At 44.1% G+C, this 19,762-nt stretch overlaps 1 protein-coding gene across 8 annotated transcripts; it reads left to right on the forward strand.

Moving 5' to 3' along the window:
- The first annotated feature begins 192 nt into the window (after positions 1 to 192).
- LOC120860453 (heterogeneous nuclear ribonucleoprotein F) lies at positions 193 to 19,138 on the forward strand. 8 transcript variants are annotated; one of them, XM_040236263.1, is made up of 5 exons: positions 11,238 to 11,337; positions 12,161 to 12,298; positions 13,595 to 13,780; positions 14,125 to 14,184; positions 17,058 to 19,138. In XM_040236263.1, the coding sequence occupies exon 5, from the start codon at positions 17,109 to 17,111 to the stop codon at positions 18,351 to 18,353; it is 1,245 nt and encodes a 414-aa protein (XP_040092197.1). In that variant the 5' UTR covers positions 11,238 to 11,337; positions 12,161 to 12,298; positions 13,595 to 13,780; positions 14,125 to 14,184; positions 17,058 to 17,108; the 3' UTR covers positions 18,354 to 19,138. The 8 variants fall into 8 exon arrangements, with proteins under 8 accessions (XP_040092194.1, XP_040092196.1, XP_040092198.1 ...); XM_040236262.1 differs by lacking the exons at positions 11,238 to 11,337; positions 12,161 to 12,298; positions 13,595 to 13,780 and adding exons at positions 197 to 254; positions 578 to 645; XM_040236257.1 differs by lacking the exon at positions 13,595 to 13,780 and having other exon boundaries at positions 11,143 to 11,337.
- The last annotated feature ends 624 nt before the right edge of the window (positions 19,139 to 19,762 follow it).

Here is a 19,762-nt window from a genome sequence, read left to right on the forward strand (position 1 = left end):
CCCCGCTCCGCACGCCCCCGCTCCGCACGCCCCCGCTCCGCACGCCCTCGCTCCGTACGCCCTCGCTCCGTACGCCCCTGCCACGCCCTACTAATAGCCGGCCAATCCCCGGCTCCGCTCCGGGAACGTCACAATGGCGACCCGCGGCTCCGCCCCCGGACGCCCGCCTTGGAGACCCCGCCCCTCCGCAGTCTTTGCGTCTTTCCGGCTCCGTCTTGGAAGTGGGACTGCGCCGCGTCTTGTTGGAGAAGCAGGTGGGATTCTGCGGGGAAACCGGCCAGCTGTTACGCAGGCAGCCGGGAGCGGGGCAGGGGCGTGAGTTCCTGGGGCTGCTGTTCCTGGGTGCTTGGGCGTGGGGCTGAGGACGGGTAGGGCACTCCGAGAGCTTTAGGGCTTCCGGAAGCGCCGAGTGCGCACAACGGGCGGGGGTTGTGGACTCGGGCCTGCCGCGTGCCTGAACCCGCCCCTCGGGGCCCCCTCCCGGGGCGTGCTGCCAGGGGTTTCCATGGTGATGGTAAACAAGCCTCAACTGCCTCAGTCACAACTGCCAAGTCCCTAGCGTTCCACCCTCCTCTAGGTGCTTAGAGGGACGACCAAGGTGCCGGATGTGAAGAAAAGCGGGGGCGTGGAGACTCGGACCCCGAGGTGAGGGGTGGGACACAGGCGGCGTCCGAGGCTCGCCTACCAGGGACCGACTGGGGCACTTGGCATTGAGGGTCGAGGGACTGAGATTTGGGCGTCAGCGAAGGCGGGATCTGGGGTGAAGGCCCTCACACCCGGGACCGATTGGGATCTGAGCCTACGGGGGTAGTTGGGGACCGCGGGGCTGAGGTTTGGAGTCGGAGGAAGTGGAATCTGAGGTCAGGGGCCGTGTATTCGGGGACCGACAGGGTACTGAAAGGGGACCCGGCCCACTGAGGGTGGGGACCGCGGGACTGATTTGGGCTTGGGGGAGGTGGATTTGAGGTCACCGGCCTTATATTCCCGGCACTAGACCGCGGGGCTGAGGTTTGGGCTTTGGGAGGCAGGGAGGGGGAAGGAGAGTCTCGTGCGGACTCCAGAGGGAGCAGAGCCCTAGCGCCCCTGGCAGGAGTAGGGTGGGAAGACCAGGCAACCGCTCGAGGAGGGTCATTTTAAAATGAAAGCGGTACTTGCACGTGGCTGAACGCGTCCGCGAGTTGAACTAGACTGGTTGGGACCTGACTCCTCCCCCCTCCCACGTTCCCGCTCGCCGAGCCTCGACTTTCGAGCGTTGCGGCCTTTTCTTCCTCTCCGTGCAGCCTCTGTGCCCTGACCCCCGTCTGCGTTCGTCTCCTGCTCTTGGAGGTATCCTGCCTGTATTTTGGTTGAAACTCTGGTTCTCGTTATCTTGGCCTGGTGACCATCCTTCTGCTGAGCTGTCTTAATTTGGCCGTTTCTTTTTTCTTGTCCGTACTACTTTTATCTTTGAATGTACTTTGTGCCCGTTCTTGCCTGCGCCCGAGAAACTTCTGGACGCTGCTCGCGCTGCGCCTCCCCCTCCCTGTTCCCGTGTGGCTCACGGAAGGCGGCGCCGGGCGGCCCGGGGGAGGCCCCGCGAGTCGCGGGGACCCGACCGGCCTTGGACCCCGGTCTTTTACCTGAACGGTTGGAGGGGCCGTGGGCCTCTCCCGTTTAATATGTACTCTAAAGGGGCTCTCAGAGGTTCCCAACAAATAACTTGAGGCCCTGGAGAGCCGCCCCACCCCCACCCCCCGCTTCGCCGGGCACCGGCGAGTCCCGCGCCCTTTGGGATGCCCTCGGCAGTTTTCTTCCCCTGGAGGTCCTAAGACGAACGACCATGCTTCACAACTGTTTTCGAGGCTGTGGGGAGAGGGCCTGTCTGCCACTGCTGACGGGTGCTCGGCGGGAGAGTGGCCCGCGAGCGGCCATACGCTGGCGGGGGCCGTGCGGCGCGGCGGCTTCCGGGAACCGCCGGCCGGGGGGGGGGCAGGCGGCCGGGGTTGGGGGCGGGCCTCGCGTGGTCCGACCCTCGTGGAACTCGAAGGGTTGAAGGCGGCACATCTTTTAAAAACATCATCGAAACTATCGATTTTACTCTAATTGTTAGTATTTCAGTCACGTTTTTAAAAGTTAACTGTTTCTGAATTTCTAGTGAAAATGAAAATAATTTCGGGTTCTCCGGTCAGATAAAAACCTATTAGGGCCTATCAGTGAAAAGTGATGTTTTCAGTGCTAATTTCTAGGCAGTTTTTCTCTTTTCATTTTAAAGTAATTTCTGCACTTAATGAATATTGAGAGAGATCGCTTTATTACCGGTGTTAAGCAGGTGCATCCTTTGCCTCGGGGGATCTCATCTTCCTGTGTGCATTCTCTGTAAGTTGATTCGGTTTTTTATTTCCGTTTTACCGTGTCTGTTTTTTAACGTTTATTTTAGTAACGTTCTTTTTGTATTACTTGCTTTTTGTTGCTTTTCTCTTTAACTGGCAAGTGACTGGTTTTCACTTGGGTACTGTTGTTACAGAGCTCCCTTTAAACACCAAATAACTGAAAAATGTGAGTTGATTTGAGGAGAGTTAGTCCTTGTTGTGGCCGAAACTGAGGGAGAGTGTGGAGACAAGGGGTGCGTGCCCTTTGGAGTCGGTGCCTGAAGAGACTACAGAAGTGGGAGGGGGCCACCTTCCACAGAGCTGACTTGACCACCAACCTGCCTTCTGCAATCTGAGCTCTGGTTCTCAGATTCTTTGTAGAAACACATTAAGTGATCCTTAACTGGATCCACACACAGAGCTAGGTGTTTTTCCACATTTTCTAATCGCATGCTCATGACCAGTTTGCAGGGAATTATTACTGTGTTGTCATCATACAGATGTGTCTTAAGGGATATAGGTGGGACCGGGACAAAGGTCTGCCTGACGGCTTCAGCTTTCTACCAGGGCCCCTGCCCCTAATTAGCTGCCACAAAGGTTCTTGAGGAAGACAGAAAACCGGGCAGAGGGAGAGCCAGGCTCATCCAAGACCAGCCTGGCATAGTAAGATTTTTATTCATAACCTTGTATTTCTAAAGACTTATAAAATATAACCGCAATACTATTATCACACCTAAAAAATAATAATTCCTTGATATCACCTAATACTCAGTGTTGACATGTACCTGATTGTGTAATATTTTTATATAGCTGGTTGGTTTGATTTGGGATCCAAAGAAGTTCATTATATATTTGTTAGATAAATATCTCTTGAGTTTGTGTTTGTCTTTTAAATTATTTGGCTCTGCTGGGGTGCTGCATGCAGGATCTAGTTTTCTGACCAGTGATGGAACCTGGTCCCCCTGCATTGGTAGCACCATGTCTTAGCCACTGGACCACCAGGGAAATTACCTCTTAAGTTAGATTTTAAGCTAGAGCAGCACTCTCGAATAGAAATACAATGCAAGTCACATAATTTAACATTTTATTTATGTATTTTTTTAACATTTTCTGATGAAAAGAAACATACAGTTCACTTTAGTAATTTAATGTGATATATATTTACCTTAAGTAGATCCAAAATATCACTTCATCCTGTAATAAATTTTCATGCTTTTTTCCTGAACTAAGCTTTCAGAATCCAGTGGGTGCTTATTTTATAGCACATCTCAATTTGCACCAGCCACATTTGAGTTGTGACAAGAGGCTCCCTTATTAGTGCGGATCTAAAGGTTTTCTATTCTTAAAGTTTCTTCCTATGTAGAAGTCAGGTTTTGTGTCTCATGTAGAATTCTTTTCCCACACACTGGGTTTTTCTGACTACATTCCCATGGAGTTAGTTGTTTGAGTCTCAATCCTGCATTTCCTTTAAAATGTTAGTTAATCTCTATACGCTGTTCTGATTCCCTTGAGATTTTTAAAAATATTGCATTGGAGGTGTTTTGTACTCCTGCCAGAGGCACATATTGGTTGGTGTCCTTTGTGATGTTAGCAGCTATTGAGTGTTCTCTAGATGCATTGTTTTGTTAATTATTTCCATATCTGTGATATTTTAATTTAGTATTCCTCCTTATTTATTAGCAGGAGTACTCCTATAAGGAGGAAATTTTCTTTATCATATGATTACTCTAAGATGTACTTTTATAAAAGGCAAGTTAAGGTTTTGATTTCTTTTTTATATTTATCAATATCTAGTGTAATGAACTGAATCTTTAGTATGTGCCAAAATCAGTAATTTTTCTGGTCTTATTATGAAGTCATGGATTTTATCATAAAGAATGTGTTTTAATCCATTGTAGCTTTTTTTCTCTTTGATGCTCACATTATTCAATTTTTGGCTAATGGGAGTGCCCTTAAGATTGGTTCCTGACTTTCTTGACTCAACTTCATGGTCTTTGGGTTATTGAGTTTAAGATACAATACTTAAGTGGATCCATCAAAGTTCATTCAACTGGACCTCTAGTGATGGGCAATTGGGTTGTTCTAGTCTTTTCCTATTAGAAATAGTGCTGCAATGCTTCATTTACAATTCTAATTTATCTTACATGGTGATGAGCATCTTTTCATGTTTAAGGGCATTTCTTTTTCTATCAATTGTCAATATCTCTAGCCTTTAAAATTTTTTTTGGACTGTTAGACTTTGTTTCTCTTTTTAGAAGCTCTTTATATGTTTAAAGATATTAACGCTTTTGGGGAATAAATTGCAAATGTCTTTCTCATTTTATCAGTGGTATTTTTGCAGTGGTATTATGTCACATGCTATTTTTAGCCATCCCTTGTAGTTCAGTTGGTAAAGAATCTGCCTGCAGTGCAGGAGACCCGGGTTCGATCCCTGGGTTGGGAAGATCCTCTGGAGAAGGAAATGGCAACCCACGCCAGTGTCCTTGCCTGGAAAATCTCATGGACAGAGGAACCTGGTGGATTGCAGTCCATGGGGTCGCAAAGAGTCGGGCATGACTGATCGACTTAACACACATAAGATGTTTAGGTTGGGTGGTTGTTGTTGTGTGTTTTGTTTTGTTTTGATGTGTGTATATTTGTAACCCTATATGTGAGTCATAATCAGGCAAGTTCTCTACTGCCAGTGTGAAGAGGAATTTTGTAATTTAGGATATTTCTTAGCATTTCTTAGAAACATGAAAAATTCTTAGCTGACTCCTATTTTACCTTCATTAAGATGCTAATGTGACATCATCAGTGATTGACTTTGAAATGATGAATTACAGTGGGATTCTTGGAATAAATCCAACTTGATCATGACTTATTAAGTAGCTTGTGTATTGTTGGATTTGGTTGTCTCATGTTTATGTAGGAATTTTTCATGTGAGTTCTGGAGTGAAATTAGCCTGTGAAACTGGATAAACTTAATTCTAAAACTCTTAGAAAAATCAATTCCAACTTTATTGTAGATTAAAATGTTTAAAAATATAGATGAAAACAACAGAGCCTTTAAGTTTAAAAAATGTCCGTGTGGCCTTGGGCCAGGAGAAAGATCTCTGAAATGACACAAAAATTGATACTCATTTAAGAGAAAAATGACAAGAATGAAAAAATTCTAAACTATTATGTTTCTCTTACAGTATGCCTTTTCAAAAGTCCTGACTATATAAATATTAGAAATTCCTACCACATTCTCTCCTTTTAAGTTTATCTGCATGCAGGATGGTCCACAATTCACATCTCCAATCTTCATCTTCACCCTAATTGAGGTCTTTTCTGCTGCTACTGCTGCTAAGTTGCTTCAGTTGTGTCCGACTCTGTGCAACCCCATAGACGGCAGCCCTGGGATTCTCCAGGCAAGAACACTGGAGTGGGTTGCCATTTCCTTCTCCAATGCAGGAAAGTGAAAATGAAGGCGCTCAGTTGTGTCCGACTCTTAGCGACCCCATGGACTGCAGCCTGCCAGGCTCCTCCATCCATGGGATTTTCCAGGCAAGAGTACTGGAGTGGGGTGCCATTTAGAATTATGATATAAATGCTTTTTTTTTTTTTCCATTTTGATATAATTCACATACCATACAGTTCACCTTTTTAAAGAGTACAATTCAGAGGGTGTTTTTTTAATTCACAAAGTTGTAAAAAGCCATCACCACTAATTCCAGTATATTTTTGTTTGGTTAATTATAGTTGATTTATAATATGTTAATTTCAGATGTAAGCACAGTGATTCAGTTATTCATGGGTATATTCTTTTTCCTTCAAGGTGATTACAAAATATTGAGTATAGTTCCCTGTGCTGTGTAGTTAGGTCCTTGTTGTTTATCTATTTCATTTCTGTGTATGTTAATTCCAGCCTCCTAATTTACACCCCCTCCCTTTGGTATAAGTTTATTTTCTATGTCTGTGAGCCTTCTTTCTGCTTTGTAAGTAAGTGTGTTTTGTTTTTAGCGTCTACCTATAAGCAGTATCATATTTGTCTTTGTCTGGCTTCACTTAGTATGATAGTCTCTAGGTCTATCCATGTGGCTACAAATGGCCCAGTACATATTATGTTGAAACATTCCTGGAATAAATTCCACTTCATTATGGTGTATAACTCTTTTTATAGGTTGCTGGATTCAGTTTGTTAGTATTTTGTTGGAAATTTGCATTTGTGCCCTTAGGGGGTTATCTTGTGATGTCTGTCTGGTTTTGCCATCTACAAGTGTATTAACTTGCTAGGGCTGCCATAACAAAGTCCTACAGACTTGGTGGCTTAAGCAGAAATTTATTGTGCCATAATACTGAAGGCTAGAAGTCCTGCATTATGGTATCAGCAGGTTTGGTTCCCTCTTGAGAAGCTTGAGGGATATATGAAGGATATGTTCCAGACCTCTCTGGTTTTTAGGTGGCTGTCTTCCTTCTGCTTTCTGTGTCCAAATTGCCCCTTCTTCATTTTGGAATACAGACCACATTAATTATGTCATTTTTAATTTAGCTATCTCTATAAATATATCCAAGTCTGGTCACATTCTGAGGTGCTGGGGGTATCTTTAACATAAGAATTTTGAGGGCATAATGTTCAGCCCATAACAGGCATAATTAATACTGGTCTTGTAGAATGAGTTGAGACATGTTTTAATAGTTTATTTTAATATATTGTGATTAGTTCAAAACATCCAAAATATCACTTCAATATGTAATGAAAAAATTGAAAGTGAAGTTGTTCAATCGTGTCTGACTCATTGTGACCTCGTGGACTGTAGCCTGCCAGGCTCCTCTGTCCATGGGATTTTCCAGGCAAGAATACTGGAGTGGATTGCTGTTGCCTTCTCCAAGGGAATCTTCCCAACTCAGGGATCAAACCCGGGTCTCACACATTGCAGAAATATGTAATAAGTATTTTAATTTTTTTTTTCTTTTTTGGCTGCACTTCAAGACTTCTGAGACCTTAATTTCCCAACTAGTGACTGAACCTTCACCCTCAGCAAGTGAGCAAGCAAGTGGGATCCTAACTACTGGACCACCAGGGAATTCCCTGCAATTCATTGTATATGTACTAAATGTTATCACTTGGGGCACATTTCAGTTTGTTCTTGCCACATTTCAAGCACTATGGGCTACTCTATTTTTATCCTTTGTACCTAACCTGTTCTTTTTTTTCAAAGCAGTTTTCCTTTGTACTTTAAATTTAGGAGTTTACCAACATATGCTTGGTTTGTGTGCTTTTAAAGTATCTGTGGGGAACTACACAACAGAGTTTATCTTAAGCAGGAAGGTTTCCTTCCATTCTTTATCTGTTCTCCTGCCTCCATTTTGTCTTTTGATTCTGGGATGCCTATCATTCACATGTTGTTTCTCCTGTCCTGTCTCTTATTATGAGTCCTCTGAATTTTATCTCGTCCCCCCCCCCTTTTTTCCCCTTTGTTTTGAGCTTATTTCTTCTACTTGGTTTTCCAACCCACTAACCTTTCTTTCATTATTAACTATAAATCAGAACTCAGTTTTTAGCACTGGAAAATGTTTCATTCTGTAGTCAAGTATCTGAATTTTTTCTGTTAAAATATTTACTAAAGTTTAGTGCAGTATTTCTTTTTCCTAGAAAACTGTTCTGAGCTGTTCACCGGCTTGTATTACTGTTGCTGGAGCCCCTCTCAAGTACATAGTTCTGTCCCTTTGCTGCTCTTGGCTCTGTTCTCCACTCCCCTGGCATAGTGTGCTTGTGGTCCTGAGCAGTGAACATTGAGCACCAGGAGCTATAACTGCCTCCATTCCTATGGCAGCTGCAGGTGATCTGACAAGGTGTCAGCTTTCCACCTGGTCCCATGAGGAAGTTCCAGGCCTCCTGAATGGACTGGGCATTTGTTAATACAGGTGATAGATATTTCCCTCTGTTGAGAACAGATTTTAGCACTGGAGATCTAGTGTTTCTTTTTTATGAACTGCCACACCTGATATTTTTTCTGTTCTAACTTTAGATATTGATTCTTGAGTCACCAACAAAATGCAGTCAGTATCATGGAACGACTTCTTGTTTTATGTTGGCTAAAAAATTGTTCCTTGTGTTCAATTGAACACAAACATTATAGATATGATTTACCTAACAGTATATTACACTATTTTTACTTTTTAGTTAACACAGCTTTTGAGAAATGAACACTGGGGAAAACAGTGTATTATTACCCCAGGCTTAGCTACAGTAAAGAGCCTAATAGTCTAAAGATAATGGAAAACAGCCTTCCTGTTGCTTTCAAATTATGACATATCCTCTTTGACATATGAAAATATAATGGCAAACAAAGTGTCAGTGTATTTTAATCACCCATCTATAGCTTTTCTCTTTTTTAATTGAAGTTAATTTACAATATTGTGTTAGTTTCTGGTGTACAGAAAAGTGATTCAGCTCTCTCTATATATACACCTTTTCATATTCCTTCCCATTATAATTTATTACAGAATATTAAGTGTACCTCCTTGTGCTGTACAGTAGGACCTTATTATTTCATATTAGTTTGTATCTTAAACATTTTTCTTCTCATTTTTGAATTTAGTAAGAACTGAATAGAGTGATTAAAAGGATTCACTACCAATTAAAAATATTTTTACAAAGCAACTAACACCAAAGCATATCCTAACAAATGACTACATTTTTAAATCTTCCCTGTATACCAGGGTAAAAACGTTTTAACATTTCCACCCCTGTTCATGCTTCTTATCTGTTTAAATGTCACTTCCTCAGAATCACTATATGAGTTAGCCCCCATTTTCTAATTTGGAGTTATTTCAGAACTTGTCATCACATGTTTATTCTTTATTGATTCCTAGTCCACTGTTCTGTGGACTTAGCACAGTAGCTGCATCTTGTAAGTGCACAATATTTCTAGGTTAATGAATGACTTGAGATTGAGTAAATTTTATCCTGCTGCATATCACTCAAATCCTTTGACACACTTGAGTTTCCACAATGTTTTTGTTGCAGAGTATCATCAATTCTTCCAAAATTTGACTTATTTCTTCCCATCTAGTTTCCATGCATCTGTTCCCATCATTCATTTTCCAGAGAGCAGCTAGATTGTTCTGTTGGAAAGCAAAACTCGTTTCCATTGGCCTTAGAATAAAGTCTAAAATACGGTATCAGGCCTTCAGGGCTTTGGGAGAATCTTGCTCTGCTTCCCTCATTGATCTCAGTCCTGGCTGCAGGTGTTTTTTGGGTGTTTTCTGTCCCAATACTTTCTCCTGTGTATTCTGTACATGTTGTTCCTTCACTGGGCAGGAACCCTATCGTGACTGATCAATTATTAACACTAAGCTAGCCAGTGTCATCAACCAGTTAAGCCAAGAAAGCATATATAACGCTGCTAAACTGAAACAAATACATTGAAAAAAGTGAGAGAATGGATGTCAGTCATGTAAATTACCAAGAATATGTTTTGACGAGGATTTTAGGAAGTGACAGAAAAGTGAAATAAATCCTCAGGAAGCAGTCAGGGTACTCATTTCTGTAGATAACTCTTTCCCAAAAGAAGCCCCTTTTATGGCTTAATTTTTCTTCAGAGTTGTCTCTCTTGAATGTATGAGTTTCTCATTTTCGTGGGATAGATGCATTTTAAATCCTATCACCCAGCTTCAATAGCTACTAGTTGTGGACAGTTTTTCTTTACATCCCCCATTTACTTTCTATTTAGAGATAATTTTTTTAGAGTTTTGAGGCAGATCCCAGCCATCACACCATTTCACCCACAAACATTTAAAAATGTATCTCTAAAAAACTAATGCCTTTCGTTTTAGGATAACGAATTCCGTTACCTAAGTAAAAAAAATATCAAATTTCTAGTCAGTGTTCAGGTATTTCCTAAATTGTCCTATGCTTACCAATTTGTTTGAATCAAGATCCATATATTTCCCATATATTGTGAATCCTTGATAATTCTTTTTAAGTTTTCTTTTATTCAGTAAGTGTTCCCTTGAAGCTATCTTGTTGAAGGACCGGCTGTTGTGCTTGTCCAGTTTCCCAGAGTCTTTGCAGACTGCATTATCACGTTCTCACTTAGTACGGTTCCTTTTCCCTATAAATTCTGTAATTTGTTATCTCTAGTAAGATTCTTTATTACTTTATTTATTAAAAACTTTATTACTAAAAGTATTAAACATACACAAAAGTAAAGACAACAGTATAAAATTCCCATGTACCCATCCCTCAGCTTCAACAATCGTGGCCCATGTTGTTTCGTCCGTACTGACTCCCACCACTCAGATTATTTAGAAACAGATTCTAGACAATCATACGAGTCTCTAACGACTTTAAAAAAAAAAAATCACAGCAACAAAGCTAAAACTGAAATTTTATAGTTTCTTCATATAAATTCAAGTCACTGCTAACATTACTGCAATTGCCTTATAATTGTTTTACAGTTCATTTGAATTAATATTCATTTGTTCATAAAATGTAATTGCTAGGTTGTAAAGTTTAAGAATTGCGAGTTTTAAAATTAATCCTTTCAAACTGAAAAAAGTTATATGACTGCTCAAATCTACAAAACAAGGTACTGTATATACAAAGAGGGTTCTACCTTTTGTTCATTAGTTTTTATTCGGAATTCTTTCCTGCCTTAAAGAGTTATTTTTTTTTTACGGATTCTCCTTAAGAGTGGTGATGGCTACTCCTCCCCTCCCCTCCGCCCGTACTCTGGACTTTTCTCTACCCTGGCACCTCTCCTGAGAGCTCACTCCGAACGGTCTTCCTCGTTGCTTTCCTTCCCTCCTCCCACTTCCTGCCTTGGCCGACCGCGCGGGCCGCACCTGCAGGACGCGTTTCCATTGGTGACATCTTGGCGGGCCCGCCGGTGGCACTTCCTCCTTTACACCCCGTGACCCACGTCCGGCTCGCCGCCCTCGCAGTCACGCGGCCTCTGCCTCCGGGACGCAGCCCCGTGCGCCGGCCTTCCGCACTCCAGGCCCCGGACCCGTCGTGGTGAGCCGCCGCGAGCGGACGACCCCGCCCGCACTTCCCCCAGCCCCCCTGGCTCCTTGGAACTCCCCTACCTCCTCCCGCGCAGCCGCCCCCTACCCCAGGAACTCTTTCTGCCCCCTCCTCGCTGCCCCAGGAGCTCCCCCTCCCCCACCTACCCTGCGTCCCCAGGAAGTCCCCTCGACCCGACCCGGGAGCTCCGCCCCCAGCCCCAGGAGCTGCCCGCCCCCCTCCGGTCCCGGGAACTCTTCCGCGCGCCTCCTCGGAGCCCCTCGGCTTCGAGAGCTCCGCCTTCCCTCCCCCGCGGCTCCGGGAACCCCTGGCCGGAGAACTCTTTCCCACTTCGCCGCGAAGGCTTTCGCTTCGCTCCACGGCCTGAAACCTCTGCCACCCTAGTGAGTCCCCAGTGAGTCCCCGCTGCCCTGGGAGCCCCCTCCCACCTCGGGCCCCGGGAACCTACGTCTCGTGACCTTCCCCTCCCCCCACCTCGCGCGGCCCGGGCAGCCTCTCCCTCCCCCAACCCGTAGTTCGCCCCGCCCCGGAAGCTTCCGCTGACCCCGCCCAGGCCCGTGGATGGGGCGCCCTGTCGTCGGGCCTTCCTGTAGGGCTTTGCCGACCCAAGGCTGTCGGATCGGGGGTTGGAGGCCGAGCGAACCCCTTCACGTCCCAGTCCCCCCGCCAGGAGCCTAGCGTCCGGGACTGATACCGCGCTTCCCGCCGAAATCGCTCAGACGCGCCCCTGGCGGCCCGCGGCCGCGAGCTTGAGAGCGCACTTTGAAGCCTGGTACGAAGCGTTTGCCCCCAGCCAGTTGAGTTTCAATTTCAGGTTGATAACAAAAGGAGGTGCACCTGGCCTTTCCGCGGAATCTTCTGCGTTTTTAAGCTTCGGGTGGAGTTGGGGGTCCTTTGGCTGTAAACTGCGCTTGCTGGTTGAAAATAGAAATCGGTCCTGCTCTCTTCAGCGGTAAGTTTTAGGGCAGAGTCAACTGCGTAATCCTGAGGCGGCGTCTCCCGCGGACTGTGATTTAAGAGGTAGAACTTTCTGATTAATTAAGACAATCTACCAGTCTGTGCGTGCTGCTAGTTGTAGGTTAAAATTCATTTATAAGTAAGGGCGAAAATGCTTTTCGGGCCCCACTAGGACACGGATAAAACAGGGTGAAGCCAGGGAGCTGCTGAGATCCAGTCCCTGAATAGAAACCTTGGGGGCGCAGTTTCAGCCACCCTGTGTACTTAGTAGATAAACCTAATCAGTCGGGCGCTGGAGGTGAGCCCTTTTTATCTTGATGGGTCTACCTGGATCTGAACTAAATCTTGCCTAACCAGTATAGTAGAGTGAGGTAGAACTCGTTCTGGAATACCTCCTGGGAGCAGTTAGATATGTTGAATCTCGGCCCCGGCCCAGATCTATTGTTTTAGAATCTGCCTTTTAACAAGATCCTTGGGTGGTCCGTGTGCTCACTTAGGTCATAGACAGTTGCGGGCAGGGGGGTGGAGTTGTGCAAAATGAGTCTTCAGGTGTTGGACCCAAGAGTAGTGTTTTGTAACACTTGGCCCCAGTGGTCTCGACGGGCTGTCGGGGAGCCGGGTGGGAGACCAGTGTATATCCTTAACGCTTGAACATGTGTGCGCCATAGTTCAGCCACGTGGGAATCGGTTTCCTCGCGTCTGACCGCGCCTGGGTTTGCGTGTCCGAGCCAGGGGCTTTTGGTCTGCGGACCACACTGGAATGAGCAGGTAGCAGGGTGATAAACCCAGGCAAGGAATTAAGACCACTAAGATGACCAGGCTCTCTACCCTTTAGATTCTACTCTTTTCTGAGGGTAGAGGAGAGGGACAGTTGATGAAGCTTCTTGAAAACCCTCGTCTAGAGAATTTGAAACTGTTAACTTCTTAAATTGTAGTACTTTATATAGGTTTTGCTCCCCAAAGTAGCATCTCATGTAATAGAGGATGCTTATAAGGCAAGACAGGCACTGTCTACGGCAACAGGCTTAGAGAAACTGACTTTTCTCAGTTATGCGGTTCTAAAACTAAGAATGTGCTTTAGTTCTCAAACGAATTCGCTGGACATATCAAAGTCTTCTGCGGACAGCTTTATTCTGTGGCTGTGGTTGATGGTAGATTGATGTTTTTATTATTTTAAAACATTTCAACACTATTCTCAGTTAAAAGAGCAACGTTATATATCAAATACAGGTCTCAAGAAATGAAATTATTAAAAACAGGAAAGGAAAATCTTTTTAATATCTCCACCCAGCCCTCCAGGGATGTTTGCAAATTGTAAATACTGTTACGACAGTTTATAGCAAACTACTTTTGCCTGGAGCACATCACTGAACACGGCCTGGTCTCAAGTGCCGATCAGCGGCGCAACTCCTCTCCTCCCTGCTCGGCCCGCCTTCTGCTTCCGGGAACCGCTCCTCCCCGCAGACCCGCCCAGAAGGTTCGCCTCCCACTCTAGATATTTAAATTTTCTTAACCACGGTTAGGGTTTTCTGTACGGAACGCGCCTTCTGAGTAAATCTTTCAGGGCAAGTGGGATGGTTCCAGGCTGTTATTATCTGTATTACCCTCTGAAAAAGATAAACCTTTCCAAAGCTGGTGGCGTGGGGCAGGCGTGTACTTTCTTTAAGGCAACCCGGCGCTTAAAAACGGCTTGCCACAGCCTCGGCTCTCAATTTACTGGAGAGGAGCTCAGAGCCGGTCCCAGCCAGGGGATTGCTGCCTCTGCTTGCTCCGGTAGTGCTGGGGCATTAAGATAAAATTTCCTTGTCGCTCTTTTTTTAGGACGATTCGTTACCTACCTGGAGTGTCTTCGACTGTGGGCATCCCCCGGTGTTCTTTAAGGTGAGCTATTTTAAGAAAATCTCTCAGTTTATAATTGATTTCTTGATGCAGAAAACTTGCTGAGTTAAGATTTTTTTTCCACTAGCTGTAAATCTAACGTTGAGCAGGAAGCCAGCTCTTATTTTCATAAGTTTTAGTTAATGTTCTAAGTACTGAAAGTCTGCGAAGAATCCAAATCTAGAGGATTCTGAGGTCAACAGTAAGGATATTGCTCTATGTATTAGAAGTACATATGTGTTTTGGAAAAGTGCTTTTTTCGCTTTATAATTTCTGTTTTGGGCACTTTAAATAATTCTTAAATGAAATATTTGTTCTTATATGCTTCCTGTCCCCCCCCCCTTCTGCTTGTCTTTTTTAAGCTAACCAGACTGCCATATTATAGAAGGTGGTGTTGGCCCCACGTGGCCATCAGTTAATCTCTTGCTAATCTTGGGCCTGCTGTGCTGGGGGTGGGACTACAGTGACCTACTGAACAGATAAGTCTGTTGCTACTAGCCTCTCAACGCGATTGCAAAGAGTTTTAAACAAATTATGAATTGTTTCCCTAGATGCTCTGGGATCATAGAACTATAGATTTAATTTGTGGGGACGGGAGAAAGTCTTGTGCAAAAGTTGGTAAATTTAAGCTGAGACTATAAGGATTAGTGGGATTTAGCTAGACAGAAGATTGGGTGGGCTATCTTCAGACAGATAATTACTACGTGTGTCAATTCCAGTGGAACAGAGAGCCTGCCACATTTCCGGCACAGAGAAATACAGGAATAAAGGTTTGTTTGCTTTCTAATGCAAGTGTGTTTCAGGTCAAAGTTTCAAGGCCTGAGCACCCCCTTGGCCCTATGATTTGTGTTCCAGACAGTGGGGAGCCACTGAGGTGTTGAAACAGTAGAGTGACACAAAATTACACTCAAAACAGCTGCAGGTTGGGCTGGTAGGAAGGATTGGAAAAGTTGTAGATGTGAATGTCTTGGAAAGGGCTTGTTGGTACTGGAAGTAGAAAGGGATGAAGGCGATGCACAAAGATGATGATGATTTGATACTCAAATCATAATGTCAAGCAGTGTGCTAAGGACCAAGATACGAGAAACCTCTATACTTGTTGGGGTCAAGAGTTATCGAATAGAATTTAGGCATGGATTAGGAATAGGATTAGGGTGGAGAATGGGATCACCCCCCACAAAGAAATAATGAGCTCATTAGATTTAAGGGCTTGCAAGTTGTTCAAAGATTGCTTCAGTTTCATTCTAGAGCCTTTGGATGGCAAGTAAGGCCATTTATGCTTCAACCAGGGTACTATAGAAGAGTTTCAGAAAAAAGCGGTGTTCATTTGTGGTACATAGGTTGAACTATGGAATGGAGTTTGTCTAGGCCAGTCTTGGCCTCGGGGAATCTAAGTCTAGGAACCTTTGTGTCCTGAACCCAGAATTGGCCCTGGAAATACAAGGATCAGGTGAGGTTACCTGCAAAAAGGGGGCCAGTGATTGTGTATGGTGAAACTTTGGGGAAGGACTCAAAGAGGCAGAGTACCTAAGGAATTAACAGGAAAACCAAGAGCCAAGAGGAGAAAGGATTTCCAGAGAGAATGGTTAAATCCTGTGGGCACAGAAGAGATGGAGATAAGAAAATGTTTTTCTTGCCATGGAGATCCTTGGCAGAGTGACATGTGCACTGGTTTAATTGTGTGGGTAGGGAAGGGCGTGTAAGAAGCCTTTTTGAGGATGAGATTTCACTGAAAGGGAGAGCAAAACCAAGTAGCTGGAGGCAAGTTGGTATAAGGAAAGATGTATCTTACGGGCTGATTAGAAATGAGAAAATCTCCTTAATTGATAAGAAAAATAGTGTTCAGTGAAGTTTGTGTGAAGATGGAGATTCCTTGGGGTGGGTGGAGTTGACCATGGCAGAGCCACAGATAAGAGCTCAGCTACAGAAGAAGCAACTCCCTTGTTTATAAATTTCTAGAACTTGCTCTGATTTGCTTCACCAGGTCTCTGTTAAACCAGTTTACTTTTCTTTTTCTTACCATTCATGCTCTCTGGTTTTAATTGTGGGGTTTTTAGAAATCTGTCCATGTTTTGCTCTAATAGTGTAAATATGCCATGCCATTTGAGATAGTTTTAGGATTCATCTGAGGTAAGATTCTGTTTTATCTTTCTGTGTGATAATGTGCCTAGATTTTTTTGAAAAGGCACTTTTTACCACTGACTTAATAGCTACATCTGTTATACTTGATATCAAATTATAATTCGATAAAACAACTTCTGTATACTTGTGCCGGTTCTGAATATATTTTTGGCCCTATCTGTATTTTTATTGTCTGTTATTCGTATATTGGTGTCTGACTCAGCTCCTGCTTTTCAGAATGCTGCCCTTCGACATGGATTTGACCTTTACTCTTTTTTCAGCTTGGACTCTGGGTGTCAGATGCCACTTGCACTTCATGGCACTTTGTCAGCAGGGGCACCTGTCATGCCTCTTGTACAATGAAGAGTGTATTCCATTTCTAGTTCCTCAGTGAAACATTGAACAATGTAATGTGTTTTATTTTGTTTTTTTGGGGGGGGGGTCATGCTGTGCTGCTTATGGCACTAGGGATTGAACCCAGGCCATGGCAGTGTGAAACTGAGAGGCTTATAGTTTGATTTCTATGTTTGCATCTCATGTAACTGATACTCTGCTGATGGACTTATCTGTTTGGATATGCCTTAATTTGACCTTGCACTTGATTGGGGTTTTGAGTAGACAATAGGACTTCTCACCTACTGTCTTGCATTTTACTTTAATGATGCAGTAATGCAGTCTGTTTTCCTTTAGTTTCATATTCTTGTTATACATATTAAATGAAAATTTATGTAAAGTAGTTTTTGCTTTCTTTTCAGCCACACAAAGCTGCACCCGAGCTTGTTTGACGTCTACTTTGTCGAGTGTCCATGATGTTGGGCCCTGAGGGAGGTGAAGGCTTTGTGGTCAAGCTCCGTGGCCTGCCCTGGTCCTGCTCTGTTGAGGATGTGCAGAATTTCCTCTCCGACTGCACGATCCATGACGGGGTCGCAGGTGTTCACTTTATCTACACTAGAGAAGGCAGGCAGAGTGGTGAGGCTTTTGTTGAACTTGAATCGGAAGATGATGTAAAATTGGCCCTTAAAAAAGACAGGGAAAGCATGGGACATCGGTACATTGAAGTGTTCAAGTCCCACAGAACCGAGATGGATTGGGTGTTGAAGCACAGTGGTCCAAACAGTGCTGACACTGCCAATGATGGTTTCGTGCGACTTCGAGGACTCCCGTTTGGATGCACCAAGGAAGAGATCATTCAGTTCTTCTCAGGGTTGGAAATCGTGCCAAACGGGATCACATTGCCTGTGGACCCCGAGGGCAAGATTACAGGGGAAGCCTTTGTGCAGTTTGCCTCACAGGAGTTAGCAGAGAAGGCTCTAGGGAAGCACAAGGAGAGAATAGGGCACAGGTATATTGAGGTGTTCAAGAGCAGTCAGGAAGAAGTTAGGTCATACTCAGATCCCCCACTGAAGTTCATGTCAGTGCAGCGGCCAGGGCCCTATGACCGCCCTGGCACAGCCAGGAGGTATATTGGCATCGTCAAGCAGGCAGGCCTGGAGAGGATGAGGTCTGGTGCCTACAGTGCAGGCTATGGGGGTTATGAGGAGTACAGCGGCCTCAGTGATGGCTATGGCTTCACCACCGACCTGTTTGGGAGAGACCTCAGTTATTGTCTCTCTGGAATGTACGACCACAGGTATGGAGATGGCGAGTTCACTGTCCAGAGCACCACTGGACACTGCGTCCACATGAGAGGTCTGCCCTACAAAGCCACAGAGAACGACATTTACAACTTTTTCTCCCCGCTCAACCCTGTGAGAGTCCACATTGAGATTGGCCCTGATGGAAGAGTGACCGGCGAAGCTGATGTTGAATTTGCCACTCATGAAGAAGCCGTGGCGGCCATGTCCAAAGACAGGGCCAACATGCAACATCGATACATAGAACTTTTCTTGAATTCCACAACAGGGGCCAGCAACGGGGCATATAGCAGCCAGATGATGCAGGGCATGGGGGTGTCAACCCAGTCCACTTACAGTGGCCTTGAGAGCCAGTCTGTGAGCGGCTGTTATGGGGCTGGCTATGGTGGCCAGAACAGCATGGGTGGATATGACTAGTTTTGTTAGTAGCTTTTGAGTTATTTCAGTCAAATTTTCACAGGCAGCCAACAAGCAGTGAAAAGCAGTTATTACTCTAGAGGAAGCTATGGGACCCATTTTGCACCATGAGTTTGTGAAATCTGGATTAAAAAATTACCTCTTCAGTGTTTTCTCATGCAAACTTTCTTCTAGCATGTGATATTGAGTAAACTAAAACTATTTTCAGCTTTTCTCAATTAACATTTTGGTAGTGTATTTCTGGAGTGATGTTATCTGAGTTTAAAGTAGATTTAAGTATGTTAAATGTGGATCTTTTACACCACATCATCGTGAACACATTGGGGAGGCGTGCTTTTTTGGAAAACTCAAGGTGCTAGATCCCTAATTCAAAGAGGACATTTCTCATGTTTGTTCATTCTAGTTTATTTTCATTTAAAATCTCTTAGGTTAAGTTTAAGCTTTTTAAAAGTTAGTTTTGAAAATTGAGACACATTACTAATACTGTAGGAATTGGTGAGGCCTTGACTTAAGAACTTTCTTTGTACTGTGATTTCTTTTCGGGTGTATTTTGCTAAGTGAAACTTGTTAAATTTTTTTGTTAACTAAATTTTTTTCTTAAAATAAAAAGACTTTTTCACAATGACTGGCACAGACTATATGCTCACCAACAAATAGTAAAATGACCTGGGTGGTTGAGTTTAATACTGCTGTGTTAAAGTGTGAATTTTAAATTTAGCACTATTAATTTCCCTTGTGTTTCTTACAACAAGGCTAAATTAAAAATCAAATTTAAAAACATTAAACACACGAGTGGAAATGATGACTAGAAACTAGAATGGAAACAGAGTTCCAGTTTTCCTGTGACTTTTTTTCTATTGATCAGCCGTTTGTAATATCCTGCTGTTCCGTTTATACCAGGGTGGCACCTATTCATAGCTAGAGGTGTTTAGTTTTTGGTGCTACATATATTGAGTCATTAGCCACAATTTATGGTTTTATATAAGATGTGCTGTTTGGAACAGTCTGCCATATTTATGATTATTTCGATCGGATACACTCTAGGGTTAGAGTTTGGTTTTTGCAGGATATGCATATTCTGAAGTTTGAGACCTACATCCAAATTGTTAGAAATTGTTGATCTAGCAGTGGGAAGCAAATTTTAAATTTCAGGTAGCTCTGCACACAGCATTCAGTTCAGTCGCTCAGTCATGTCCGACTCCTTGTGACCCCATGAATCGCAGCACGCCAGGCCTCCCTGTCCATCACCAGCTCCCGGAGTTCACTCAGACTCAGTCCATCGAGTCAGTGATGCCATCCAGCCATCTTATCCTCTGTCATCCCCTTCTCCTGCCCCCAATCCCTCCCAGCATCAGAAGTCTTTTCCAATGAGTCAACTCTTCGCATGAGGTGGACAAAGTACTGGAGTT

Source organism: Oryx dammah, unplaced genomic scaffold, assembly GCF_014754425.2.
Source record: "Oryx dammah isolate SB20612 unplaced genomic scaffold, SCBI_Odam_1.1 HiC_scaffold_11077, whole genome shotgun sequence".
Lineage (NCBI taxonomy): Eukaryota > Metazoa > Chordata > Mammalia > Artiodactyla > Bovidae > Oryx > Oryx dammah.